This window comes from Tarenaya hassleriana, unplaced genomic scaffold (genome assembly GCF_000463585.1).
Source record: "Tarenaya hassleriana unplaced genomic scaffold, ASM46358v1 Cleome76, whole genome shotgun sequence".
In the NCBI taxonomy this organism is placed as follows: domain Eukaryota; kingdom Viridiplantae; phylum Streptophyta; class Magnoliopsida; order Brassicales; family Cleomaceae; genus Tarenaya; species Tarenaya hassleriana.
Genome location: NW_010970123.1, coordinates 78240 through 92337, shown reverse-complemented (window position 1 = coordinate 92337; position 14098 = coordinate 78240). Strand labels below are relative to the sequence as shown.

General features: G+C 38.4%; 1 protein-coding gene across 1 annotated transcript; it reads left to right on the top strand.

The window, feature by feature from the left end:
• The first annotated feature begins 6416 nt into the window (after positions 1–6416).
• On the top strand, positions 6417–11807 carry LOC104801871 (CDPK-related kinase 4). The gene is made up of 11 exons (XM_010525255.1): positions 6417–7112; positions 7409–7539; positions 7878–7919; positions 8051–8159; positions 8265–8343; positions 8696–8992; positions 9184–9293; positions 10051–10155; positions 10313–10375; positions 10901–11068; positions 11263–11807. Exons 1-11 carry the CDS (start codon positions 6546–6548, stop codon positions 11398–11400), a joined length of 1809 nt encoding a protein of 602 aa, XP_010523557.1. The 5' UTR covers positions 6417–6545; the 3' UTR covers positions 11401–11807.
• The last annotated feature ends 2291 nt before the right edge of the window (positions 11808–14098 follow it).

Here is a 14098-nt window from a genome sequence, read left to right as displayed (position 1 = left end):
TTTAAAGGTTAATCTTTTTTAGTTTTGCGTGGTTTTGGAGTAAGGTTTTGGAAAAATGGCGGATTTGAGTTTTATGAGGACTGTTTTGAAGAAGAAGAAGAGATAATGGAGAATGAGAGAGGTATAAATTATAATCTAAAGGGGATGAATGAAATAAAAATTAAAGTAAATGTATGTGTGTATGCCTCGTGGGTGTTCGAGCTATCATTATACTTTGGATTATTTTATTTAAATTTTGTTATCCTACATAGATGACGTGGATGCTTAGTCAGATTTTAAAACGCTGAATCATCAGTTTTTTTGGTTAAACAGTGACACATTAAACGCCGTCAACGATTTATGTTTTATTTGGTAATTTTTTAAAAGTATAGGTATTTATTTAGAAATTTTAAAAAGTACAGGTATTTCTTTAGAAATTTTATAGTACAAGTATTTATCTGGGAATTTTGTAAAAGTATAGGTATTTATCTGTGATTTTCCCTATATATTAATGTTATATGATATGAGAAGTTTAACTTGGAGCAGTTGAATGATGGTCAATTGGAACTCCAGGGTTAAGGAGCATTGAGCTGGAGCAGTGGAAGGATGGGTGACCTACAGGGAAGTGAGCTTCGGGATCGGGATCGGGGTCGGGTTGAGACCGTAGTCGGGGATGGGACTGGGGTCGGGTTCGCGGCCAGGGTCGGGTTCCGGCCGGGGTCGGGTTCGCGGTCGGGGCCGGGGTCGAGGTCGGGGTTAGGATCGAGAATATGTTTTGAATTTTTCGTTGGAAAATTCCAACGGATTGCGGTTGGAAATTCCGTTGGAAAATTCCAACGGATATCGGTTGGAAATTCCGTTGGAAAATTCCAACGGATTGCGGTTGGAAATCCCGTTGGAATTTTCCAACGGATATCGGTTGGAAATTCCGTTGGAAAATTCCAATGGATTGCGGTTGGAAATCCGTTGGAAAATTCTAATGGAAAAATTCATTGAAATTCCGTTGAAAATTCCAACGGTTGTCCAACGGGCACCGATTTCCAACGACGAAATTTCAACGGATTTATCCGTTGGAAACGTTAATTTCAAACGGAAATTTGGCCATTTCCAACGGATTTACCCGTTGGAAATGACCATTTTTTTTTGTAGTGTTCAATCGTTGCACAGAAACCGGTTAGATCTAAGAGCTCTACGAATAAAGTACTTGTCAAGGCCTCGATCGTACGTGTCATGGGTCATGCCAAAGCTGGGTGTGTCGTATTATCTTGGTGAGGCAAGATGGAGAAATGGTGGTTCTCATAGCTTGAAAGTAGATGTTTGATCTAAGTGTGGTTTTAAAAAATCCCTTTTTTATGTACTAGAGCATTTGTCAAGACATCGATCGTCTGTAACACGGGTCATGCCAAAACTGAGCGTGTCGGATTATCTTTGTGAGACATGGTGGGAAATCGTGGTTTCCACAGCTTGAATATGGTTAACCTTAGGTTAAATTGTCGAGTTTGACTTGAGACCTAACGGTACAGATGAGACGAGTATGCAATGATATTTGATAACATAGTCTCATAAAAGATCTAAGAGTCACATTGGATGTGATTGACATTAGATGTCTACCTAAATAGCATGAGGATGAGTGTAACATCTCATTCTTATGTGTAATATGGATCTTAGTCTCATATAGAAAATTATTATAGGGTTAATTTTCTTTATGGGAGTATAGCTTGTATATGCATCTATGTTGTCATTGATTGATGATGGACTAGCTGGTAGTAGATCATTGATAGAATCTGTATTTTGTTTTTGTTTGTTGTGTTTTGTCTTTTTTTGTAGAACATGGCGTCAACCGGTAGTGTACCGAGTTTGACGATGCGATCTATCTTTGAGAAGGATAAGTTGACCGGGATGAACTTCTTGGCCTGGTATCGTAACTTGAGAATTGTTCTCAAGTACGATAAGGAGTCGTACGTCCTGGAAAGGGCTCTACCACCAGAGCCTGCGGCCAATGCCACGAGAGTCGTCAAGGATGTTTGGTTGAAGCATCAGAATGACGACAACGAGATTTCCTGTCTCATGTTGGGAAGAATGGCCCCAAATCTGCATAGGCAGAAGAGCGTGTTTGATATGATCAACCAGCTCAAGACCATGTTTGAGGAGCTAGCGCGTACTGAAAAGTACAAGACGCTGAAAGCTCTGGTGAAGACGGAGATGCCGAGAAGTAGCTCTGTCAACACCCACGTCCTCAACATGAGAGCTCATATTGAGGAACTTGAGCGTATGAGAGTAAAGCTCGATGGTGACTTGGCCGTGGACGTGATCCTGATGTCATTGCCTGAGGACTATAATCAGTTCGCGATACAGTACCACATGCACGGGATGACTAAGAGCTTAGTCGAACTGCATGGGATGCTGAAATCGACCGAGCAGGATATCGTGGTCCCGAAAATTGTGCTTACTGTTGAGAACAACTCCAGTAAGAAGCGGCGGGGTAAAGCCAAAAAGAAGGGGGCGAAAAAGGCAAAAGTTACCTCTACGCCTAAGCCTAGCCCGATAAGGGTGACTGTCATTACTTCGGAGTGTCTGGACACTGGAAGCGTAATTGTCACATTTACTTGGAGGATCTGAAGGATAAGAAGCTTCGTGAAGCTTCTGCCTCAGGTATTCGTGTTATAGAAGCTAACATATGTACTACATCTTCGTGGGTATTGGATACCGGAAGTACCTCACACATTTGTGAAAATGTGTAGGGACTAAGAAGAAGTAGGATGCTGGCAAAGGGAGAAGCGGACTGCGCGTCGGAAATGGAGCAAGAGTTGATGCATTGTGTGTTGGCGTTAATGATTTGCATCTTCCTTCCGGACTTGTTTTAGAATTAAGTAATTCTTTCTATGTGCCTGCGATTAGCAGAAACATCATTTCTATTTCATGTCTGGATTTGGATGATTTTCGATTTCTGATTGCGAACTCGAGTTTGATGATTTATCGAGGCAGTATGTACTATGCTAATGGTTATCTGGTAAATGTTTTATATGTCTTGAATGATTAGCCTTCGAACTCGACATCATTCATCTATAATGTGAGTACCAAACGGTTTAAGCCGAACGACTTAAGTCCGACCCTCCTCTGGCATTTGTCGTCTAGGCCATATAAACGAGAACGCATTCAGAAGCTTCATTTTTAATTTGTCTGGACTCATTTGACTTTGAGTCTCTTGAGTCTTGCGAGTTTTGTTTGATGGCCAAGATGACGAAGCATCCTTTCATAGGCGGTCTCTAGCAAGACACTATGACTACCTATCTCGAATAGAGTTTGTTCGTGATCTTTACGAACGCCAGAGATGATTCCGGTTGATGATCCTTTTGTATCATGATATCATATGTCGAACATAAGGCATGGACAAGCCACCTTATCTGATTCGACTGCTTTCTCGTTCACTGAGTTCGACTGTCTGAAATAGACGACGTTCGTCTATAGTGCGGCCACACATTTCTACAGTCTCGCTCACATGAGGGGCCCAACGATATCTCTCTCTTTTAGGATCCAATCATGGAACCGTCATATGAGATTCAAGTCATGACGCTAGTCCATGTGACAATCTCGTGCGGGTCAATCCCGTATTCTGTTCTCCAATGAATACCTATGACTGTGATCGTATCCAATACCTATGATCATCGCTATGATCATCAATCACACATCATACTAGTCTTATTATGTCATCATTCCCATAATGACACAAGACTAGGGAGTTTAGTATCATTCATAATGATACATGGATTTCATAACAGATCTAGTATGCAAGAACATGTAATGAATCAAATACTCTCATAAAACCATAGAAAGTATCAATACATCGAATGTATCTAAAGAAAGCTCATAAACAGTACATCATAGAGCACTAAACCAACAGTTCTCGCATGCTTAGTAAATACACATACATGCGAATATGGTCCCGACACCCATGGTCATTGTTGCTTGATAGTTACATTCGTTTTTATTTGCTTTCTTATTTTATTTGCTATTGATTTCACATATTTCCACCACATCCACTTGTTTGCCTTGATTTGGTTTCGATTAGGATTTAGATTTAGTAACCGGTCCTTGCGTTCGACCCCATATTACGACGATCCATATTCTTGCGGTGAGTTGTGGATCGGGTTATAAATTCTAAACTCGGTACACACATATCAATAACCATAACTTATGTCAACATTACATGTTTTTGAAAAGATGAAAACATGACTTAGGATGTTATATAAATATCCTTATTACCAAAAAAATACATGCAACACACATAATCAAGTTCGGTGAACTTGATTCGACTGGAAAGCTTAACAAGTCAAAGAACGAAACAAGAATCTTTCTCTTTGGTTGATCAAACTCATCCCACCCTTCATCAGTATCCTACGGAGTTACAGAGATATAATCATCACTATCGACATATTCATCAGTATCATCATCCTCTTCATCAATACGTATATTAGGTTCTGAAAATCCCTAAGAATCTCTTGAAATGCATTGTAAACCAATATACCATATTCATATCTACCACAACTTCTTTCTTTTAGACCCCACCTATATATTTTGCAGTTATTTTACCTTTTTCAATTCACCCTCCCATAAAGAAATTGATCTGAGTACAGTTGAAACAGGGTAACAACATATAAGCTTGATCAACTAAAGGTTAAATAGAAACGTTGAATAAGGAGCTGACGAATGAACTCGTTTATCTCATTTTCTCAATGACAGATCTGTAAGCAAAAGGTGATGGATACTGATTGATCTGCCGCATATGATGGTGACTACAAAGAAATTCGACAAGGAGCTACGAAGATGAAGTCAAGAAGGAGTTGGCGAAGACAAAGTCGACACCAAGATGAACTTCGAAGCAAAAGATGCACGCGGCGCCGAAGACGAAGACGAAGACGACTGAACATAAGGCAGCGACAACTGAAGCAGAAGCCGCCACCGCCGGTAATCTAGACGACTCAGACAAAGAAGATAATGGTGAGGTCGTCGGAAGAGGAGTGAGCAATTGAAAAATAAAAATTAAAACTCTAGATTCCTAAATAAATTTGGAGATTTATAGGTTTTTTTAAATGGTCATGTGGTAGTTGATGTAGAAAAATATAATGATATGTCAGTACATAACACCAGTCTTGTTAACAGAAATCGATTAGATCTAACGATTAAATCTAACATCGTTTATGATGAAAATTTTAATTGATTTTGTAAATTCGTATAGACATTTGACAAAATTTAAAATTCAATATAAATATTTGTCAAATTCAAAATTGGTATACGAAAACATCACATCTTAATAAATTAGTGTATGAAAATATTATTTTTACAAACATATTAAAACTGAATTATTCAAATTTTACTAAATTCCACACGGACCATAAAAATGTCATATGTTGTGTTATGGCAGTTGACGGGGCAAAGGACGAGACATGTCAAGTTAGAAAATAAAAATATATTAAAATAATATAATAAAAAATAACAAAAATAAAATCTTACACATATATATATATATACGTACACATCTACATTGACAAATATACACGTTCACACATATATATACAGATATATATATATATATTTGTATATATATGTGTATGAATATATATGTACGATATGTGTATGTGTGTGGATATATATGTATTATGTATTTGTATGGTATATGTATTTGTATGTATATATTTATGTATATATATATATGTATTTATATGTGTATATGTATGTATATAGGTATCTATATAATTTTGTTTTTTTATTATGTTCATTATTTTTTATTATAATTATTTTTAATATATTTTATATTTAGGTTTTTTAAATATGACATGGTAAGTTTTAACATGGCATGCTAAGTCAAACGCTATATCAGCAGTTGTTAACGCAGACAAAATTTACTATCTGATTGGAATTTGATAATAAAACATGAATATTTTGAATTTATTATGCAATTTTTTTGAAAATTAAGTTTAAATATATAAGTCTGTGATAAGTTTATATTTAATTCTATCAATTGAAAATCTGAATATTTTATTATGCAAGTTTTGATAAAATTAAATATTTTTTTATTAGATTCGTCTTTTATTATTATTATTGGGACAATTATATATGCTATATCTTTGAGTTTCGTAAAATCACTTTTTCCATATTAAACTTACTTTTTAAATATTCTAAAATAAATTATAATGGATATCAAAGAATTATTATTATTCTTATTATATAAAGATATAGAATATTATATTTGCGATAAATAATTTCTAATCACATATAATTTAGTCATTAAATGCCATTAATTTCAATGGCTCAACACTGCTGTCACGTTTCCGTCACCTGTCGTTTTAGCAAATCACAGACATTTTCAACGCCTCCTCTTTTTTTTTAATATGTATATATAAAATAGTAGTTTTCTTCATTGGGCTTCGTTTTTTTTTTCTCAGCTGGTAGTTGCACATATTTTCTTTTTCGATTTCGAAAGAAGCACTATTTCAACTTCGGGTCCTCACCGTCCGATTCTCTGACTTTTTCCGTTCAGTCAAATCGAGCTCCTCCATCCGACGGTTATGGGCCATTGCTACAGCCGAAACATCTCTGCTATCGAAGATGACGAGATCTCCGCCGGAGCCGGCGACCTCCCGAATCGGCCGTTGCAACCGGCCGACGACCACTTTAATCCTCCGACACCGCAGTCTTCGCTTACTCCTCGCTCCTCCGAAGTCAACTCCTACGCCATTACCCCTTTCCAGAGCCCGTTGCCTGCCGGAGTACCTCCGTCGCCCGCGAGAACTCCGGGGAGGAAGTTCAAATGGCCGTTCCCTCCTCCTTCACCTGCGAAGCCGATCATGGCGGCTCTGCGCAGGCGGAGAGGCGCCTCTACGCAGCCTCGCGAAGGTCCGATCCCGGAGGACAGTGAAGACAGAGACCACGGCGGAGTAGTTGGCGGAGGCGGTGGCGATGGTGGTGGGGAGAGGCTGGATAAGAATTTCGGGTTCGCGAGGAACTTCGAAGCTAAGTACGAGCTCGGGAACGAGGTGGGCCGAGGACATTTTGGTCATACTTGTTGGGCGAAGGCCAAGAAAGGGAAGACGAAAGGGCAAACTGTGGCCGTCAAAATCATCTCTAAAGCTAAGGTATGCCTCTCTTGGTATGTTTGTTGCCACGACGTGATCCCAACATTAGGGAACTTAGAATAGAATATGATCAGTAAGACTTGAACAGTTGAACATAGGGTTCTTTTTACTCGAAAAGAATTTGGTGGGCTGATTTGGCTACTAGATATACCAGTTGATGATGATTTTTCATTAGAATGGTGTCAGAGTGAAAGTTCTTTGACCTGGAATGATCAAGCTCGAGCTTCTGAGATAATTTGTTCTGATATTATGTGTCAAAGCATGTGATGATGTACAGAGGGATTCTGGTGTTGCAGATGACATCGGCTTTATCTATTGAAGATGCTCGTCGAGAAGTGAATTTGTTGAAAGCATTATCCGGGCATAGGCATATGCTTAAATTCTACGATGCATTTGAAGATGCCGACAACGTCTTCTTTGTAATGGAGTAAGTGTGTCCCATTTTGTAGCTCTTTGCAACACAATTATGTTCGGTTTTCCGGGGATAGTAAGTGTATGACTTTGCGTAGTTCATTCTATTACTTCCTCCTGTTCGTTTCGGGAAGATTCCCCCAGTTTAGGAACATGTTATAAGAACTGAGCTCTTCACAATGTGTTCGATAAACTTTCCTTTCTGTTCTAGTGGTTTACTTTTTCCCTCAGCTTGTTGGCTAATCATTCATTGTACTATAATGGCAATTATAACTTCTATAACATTGGTGCAGCAAGACAGCTTACAAAATGAGCTGACTTTAGGTATTCAATTTTCCACTAATTTGCTTTCAGGTTGTGCGAAGGTGGAGAGCTGTTGGACAGAATTTTGGCAAGGTAAATCCAGACTCTTTCTTTTTGGTGTTTTAGTTCCTTCCTTTCCTGCTTAAAATTTACCCCAGTAAGGTAACTTTAGCTTTGCGTTGTATTTGTAGTCTGAGTTTGTATTTGTTTATACTTTAATGCAGAGGTGGTCGATACCCTGAACCTGATGCAAGGCGAATTCTTGTACAGATTTTATCTGCGACTGCATTTTTCCATCTTCAAGGTGTTGTACATCGTGATCTGAAGCCAGAGGTAGAGAGTCTACTTATATGCTGTGAATATCATATTCTTCTTAAATAACATATTCCTCCTCTCTAGCTATTGCTTAAACAAATTGTATACTTTTCGTGTACCCAGAATTTTCTCTTTACCAGCAGAAATGAGGATGCCATACTGAAGGTCATTGATTTTGGCTTGTCTGATTTCGTCAGATTTGGTAATGACATTTTTCTTTTGTTCCTTGCTTCCTCTTTCTTATAAATGACTGCATATGACATGTAAGTCTGCTGATAAGTAGAGCTGTAACTTGAAATGTTCACTTCTTATCTTGCATGCAGCTTCTTTTTGTGTAACATTCTCTCTTCTTTTTGAGAATTATATACAGAAACCTTGTTTTATTGTCTTAGTGATACAAGCACGGAACATTGATGACCTCATCATTTAGTCTTGCAAGTCTCATCTTTCTATATTTGTCCACAGTTCTCTGTGTAAATTCTAATTTCTATATTTGTCCTATCTGTTTGTGTATTGATTTATGACGATGTTTTTGTTACTTTCTTCATTTTCAGACCAGCGTCTTAATGATGTCGTAGGAAGTGCGTACTATGTTGCACCCGAAGTACTCCACAGGTCTTACAGTACTGAAGCTGATATGTGGAGCATCGGTGTCATAACTTACATATTATTGTGTGGAAGCAGGCCTTTCTACGGAAGAACTGAATCTGCGATTTTCCGATGTGTGCTTAGAGCAAACCCTAATTTTGAGGATTTGCCATGGCCTTCCATATCGCCCATTGCCAAAGACTTTGTGAGAAGGCTTCTAAACAAGGATCATAGGAAAAGAATGACAGCAGCACAAGCTCTAGGTAAGTTCTTCCAAGTTTGTTTAAAATCAGAAAGTTATCGGTCAAACACATGCTTGTATTCGTTCTCTCATAATATGTATTAGATGAAGCCTTAAGTATGATTAATTACTTTGGGTTTCTGCACTTGCTCATAGTAGCTTTGTTATGTGATCTTTGTTGGTCTAAAACATTAAACATTTATGCAATTGCAGCGCATCCATGGTTACGAGATGAAAACCCAGGGTTGCTGCTGGATTTCGCGATCTACAAGTCTGTCAAGTCATATATTCGCGCCTCGCCTTTTAGACGAGCAGCACTTAAGGTAATTGGTCGTTACTCTCTTTTTTGTCAATATCTAATCCCATGTTCAGAACAAGAATAATGAATCAACTTCTGGTACAACTTGAGAAATTTAATGCGACAAAATGATTTCGACTTCGTGGATAATTGTTTGATTCTCTCATAATTTGTCAAAGGCATACATCCTTATCTTGTCTTCTATGTTTCTGGATAACAAATTACCGATATTGGTTATTCAGACTTTCATGCGGCAAAAGGGATTTGACGTGTGTTTTTGAAACCCTAATTCTGTTTGATCATATATTCAGGACTCTGTGGATTACTGCCCTATAACTCATGTTTGGTCATATACATGCATCTCGTATTTGTCGTTTTTCTTTCCAAAAAGCATAATGTATCTACTTACAATACATGTGGCAAAAAACAATCTACTCATGATACTAGCCAAATATAATTCATGTAGTGGAAATGACGTTAACTGTGATTTACATAGTTCTGTGGAACCTTAACCCTTTTTTATCATATTTCGGTTACACTGTGGAATACGTGATCATCTCATATTTTGTAGATGGCGCACATCTTTTCATATCTTTTTCTCTTCAAACGTCCATAATAATTCTTCACCTCACTAACTATGCCTTTTGCGCAATGAAAAGGATGCAAAGCTGTGATTTGAAGAGTTCCATTTGATCCCAACTCTCTATTTGCTCATATTTTCATAGTTGGTAGGTTATTGTGTCATATAGTTATCTTTCTTTTGCTTGTTCATTATACCGCAGGCTCTCTCCAAAGCGTTACCAGAAGATGAACTTGTGTTTCTCAAGGCAGAGTTCATGCTCCTGGACCCAAAAGACGGGAGCCTATCTCTTCACAATTTCAGCACGGTTAGTGGTATCATTTAAACTTGTTTTTCTTGATCTGGCTAGAGCGTTTGTTGTGTTGTTCCCTGATTCATAAATGCAGCTGTTTTACTCATTCCTGGTCAATTTCAAAACCTTAGTTTCTGAAATGCAAAGTCTAAACTCTTGCCAACTAGTGCAGGCTTTAGCAAGATATGCTACTGATGCTATGACGGAATCAAGAATTCCCGAGATTTTAAACATGGTAAGACATCATCCGCAATAACTCTCCTCACTTGCAAATTTATATGCCAGAATGCATGTACTTGCTAAATATAACCGTTGCAAATGCATTGACTGTGAGCTGGGTTTTGTGTTTACATTTATTGGTGGATGGACGGATGATGAAAATATAACTTATTTTTTCCGTATTCACCAATCGCGGTTTTAGCCAGTAGTGATATGGTGAAGTTGCCCTCAAATGCTGTTCCAGTTTCATTGGCCGGGATGCTAGTCCTTTGAATTAGTCGCGGTAGGTATGGAGGATAAATAATCTCCTAGAAATGGGTAAACATGGGAAAGTGAGGAACAAAGTTTCTTTAACATTATTTGGTTTATCATACTGTATACCGAACTTTTGTCCTGATATCTGCACCGATGAAGTTGTTGTCATGTCATAGTGACACGTAAAATCTCAATGCATTGAATACCGATATTTTTTTTTGTTCTGGATTGAACTATCTCAGTCTTATCTTGTTCTTGATGTAATTCTTTCCTTTTTGCTGCGAAGATGCAACCGCTGGCACATAAGAAGATGGATTTTGAGGAGTTCTGTGCGGCTGCGATCAGCATTTACCAACTCGAGGCTCTTGAAGAATGGGAACAGATCGCAACCGTAGCATTTGAACACTTTGAACGTGAGGGAAATCGAGTCATCTCTGTCCAAGAACTTGCTGGGGTAATCTTCTCTCATATCTCAAAATCTTGCATCAATAATTAATATCTGAGATAAACTTATCTCGTGGGAGCGTAAAAACCTTTCAGAATCGATAAATCCCGAGCATATACAATATGCAATAGCTTGTAAACCGCGAATGACATCTGGTAACGTGCTATATAGTCTAGAGACTGATGTGTTTTTTGGTAACGCAGGAAATGAATCTCGGACCAAATGCATATCCACTGCTAAGAGATTGGATTCGGAATTCAGACGGAAAGCTGAGTTTCCTCGGATACGCCAAATTCTTGCATGGTGTGACCATAAGAACATCGAGCTCGAGAAATAGGTGAGGCGCTAACTTGGATATGAATGAAATATCCTGAACAAACAAAAAAAAACAAACATCACCCTCTGAAACCAAACAGAGACAGAGACAGAGTATACTCCGATTTCGATCAATGGCCAAAACATGAGCTCAAAAACTCTCAGGTGCCTTGTAAATGAGTTCTTTGAGCATTTTGTCTTCTGGGGGAACATGGAAAAGAAGAAACATGAATTCTTCCTTTCAGGGTTCATATAAAGGAATTTGCGTAATAGCGGTTGCAGTTCGGTGTGGTGTTCTGATTCTGGTTGTCTTCCGTTTAGCTAATCTGATTCCGGTTATGCCTGCGGTTCTGAGAGCATTCAATTGTATCGACATATCGGTTTCTTTACTGAGATATTGATTCTTGAACTCGAACATGAGTACTTGGATATATTAATTTATATATTTTTAGAAAATAATTTATGAATATATCAAATTTACAAAACATTTTTAAAATTTTAATTTTTAAAAGCGCCGGGTCAGTGGAGTTTTTGGTTGGGTCCTTTGGTCGAAGCTGCCACGACCGTTAGGGTAAAAGAATTTGTTCTTTTATTTTCCTGTTTTTTATTTTGTGTAATTTGAACAACAATTATTAAACAATCACTTTCACTATTTACTATTTACCATTTTATTGTGGACAAATTCCAAAAAAACCATCAACTTTTTAAAATGTGCCAATAAGATACACAAACTTTTAATTTGATATAAAAATATATAAATTGTTAAAATATGCCAATAAAATATAAACTTTTCGAAACTTTAATTCATTCGGTTTATGACCAAGAGCCGTATAAGTCAAACTCTGCTTTCTCCTGATCCAGAAATCAAAAGAACTCTTCAATTCCTGAGGCAACAAAGGAGATTGGAAGCAATGGAAGACAACAGAAATGTTGACGACCATCCCGCGCATAACGATGCTCCACCAAGTGTAGTCGAGCGAAATGAAGCGCTTGCTTTTGGAGATTACACTCCTCCAAAGCATACTCCACTACTTTCTTGCATTCGTAGACCAGAAAACAGGTGAAACCCGCCTCGACCTACAACCCGCTTTTATCCAGATGTTATACGGGAGTGCTTTTAGAGGTAACTCTACTGAAGACCCCAACTTGCATCTGACTCAATTTAAATCTCTCTGTCAATCTGTCAGAGTAGCGAACGAAGTTACAACTGAAGAAGTATTACTTCTTGCTTTCCCTTTCTCCTTATCGGGAAAAGCACTCGAATGGCTCTATGCTCTGCCAACAGACTCGATCCATACTTGGGATCAATTTGCTGACAAATTCATGAACAGATTTTTTCCTGCTCATAAGACCCGGCTTGTGAAGAACAAGATTAATTCCTTCTCACAAGAATATGGAGAATCCTTGGGTGAAGCATGAGAACGATTCAAGGAATACCAAAGAGCATGCCCTCACCATAAATTCGATAGATACTACATTCTGTCAACTTTATTGAATGGATTGAGGGATGAGATAAGGTTCTACATTAGCTGCGCCAGCGGAGGTAGCCTTCAAAAGCTAACCTTTGATGAGCTGAAAGAATTAATCGAACGTATGGCTAGCGATAGGACTACCCCAACTGAGTTTTCACGAAAAAGGGGTAATATAGAGAATGTTAGTGAAGTACAGGCTCTCAAGGCCGAATTAGCTGAACTGAAGATGCATGTCTATTCGTCGAACCGTAGCGCTTTAGGCGAAACATCAGACCAGTTCAGTGGAGATCAGTCCATGTTCTCACAAGAATAAGGGGTTGAGGATGTTAACTATGTTGCCAGCAATTCCTATTCCAACACCTACAACCTTGGCTGGAGGAACCATCCTAACTTCTCTTATAAGAGCAACAATTACCAAAATGCTCCTCAAGAGAACAGGAACCGAACGTTCCAAAACGCGGGACCATATTGAGCTGATTGATCATATCAAACCACTCTTCCCCTCAAACTGCCTCTGCGATTGATCATATCAAACCACTCTTCCCCGCAAACTGCCTCTGCAGATTCGGGGACATGCTTCCCAACATGAGACAGGAGATCTCATTGTCGTCAGTCTGATGCTTCAACCAAGCATCTCTGACAGCTCTCGTGGCATTAGCCGCAGGCTCTGGTGGTAGAGCCCCTTCTAGGACGTATGACTTCTTGTCGTGCTTGAGAACTATTCTCAAGTTATGATACCGGTCCAAGAAGTTCATCCCGGTCAACTTATCATTCTCAAGGATAGATCGCATTGTCAAACTCGGTACACTACCGGTTGACGCCATATCCTACAAAAAAGACAAAACAGAACGAACAAAACAAAAATGCAGATTCTATCAATGATCTACTACCAGCTAGTCCATCATCAATCAATGTCAACATAGATGCAAACACAAGCTATATTCCCATAAAGAAAACTAACCCTACAATAATTTTTCTATATGGGACTAAGATCCGTATTTCACACAAGAATAGATTGTTACACCTATCCTTATACTATTTAGGTAGACATCTAATGTCGATCATATCCAATATGACTCTTAGATCCTTTATGAGACTATGATATCAAATATCATTGCATACTTATCTCATCTGTACCATTAAGTCTCAAGTCAAACTTGACAACTTAATATAAGGTAAACCATGTTCAAGCTCTGGGAACCACGATTTCCCACCATGCCTCACAAAGATAATCCGGCACGCTCAGCTTTGG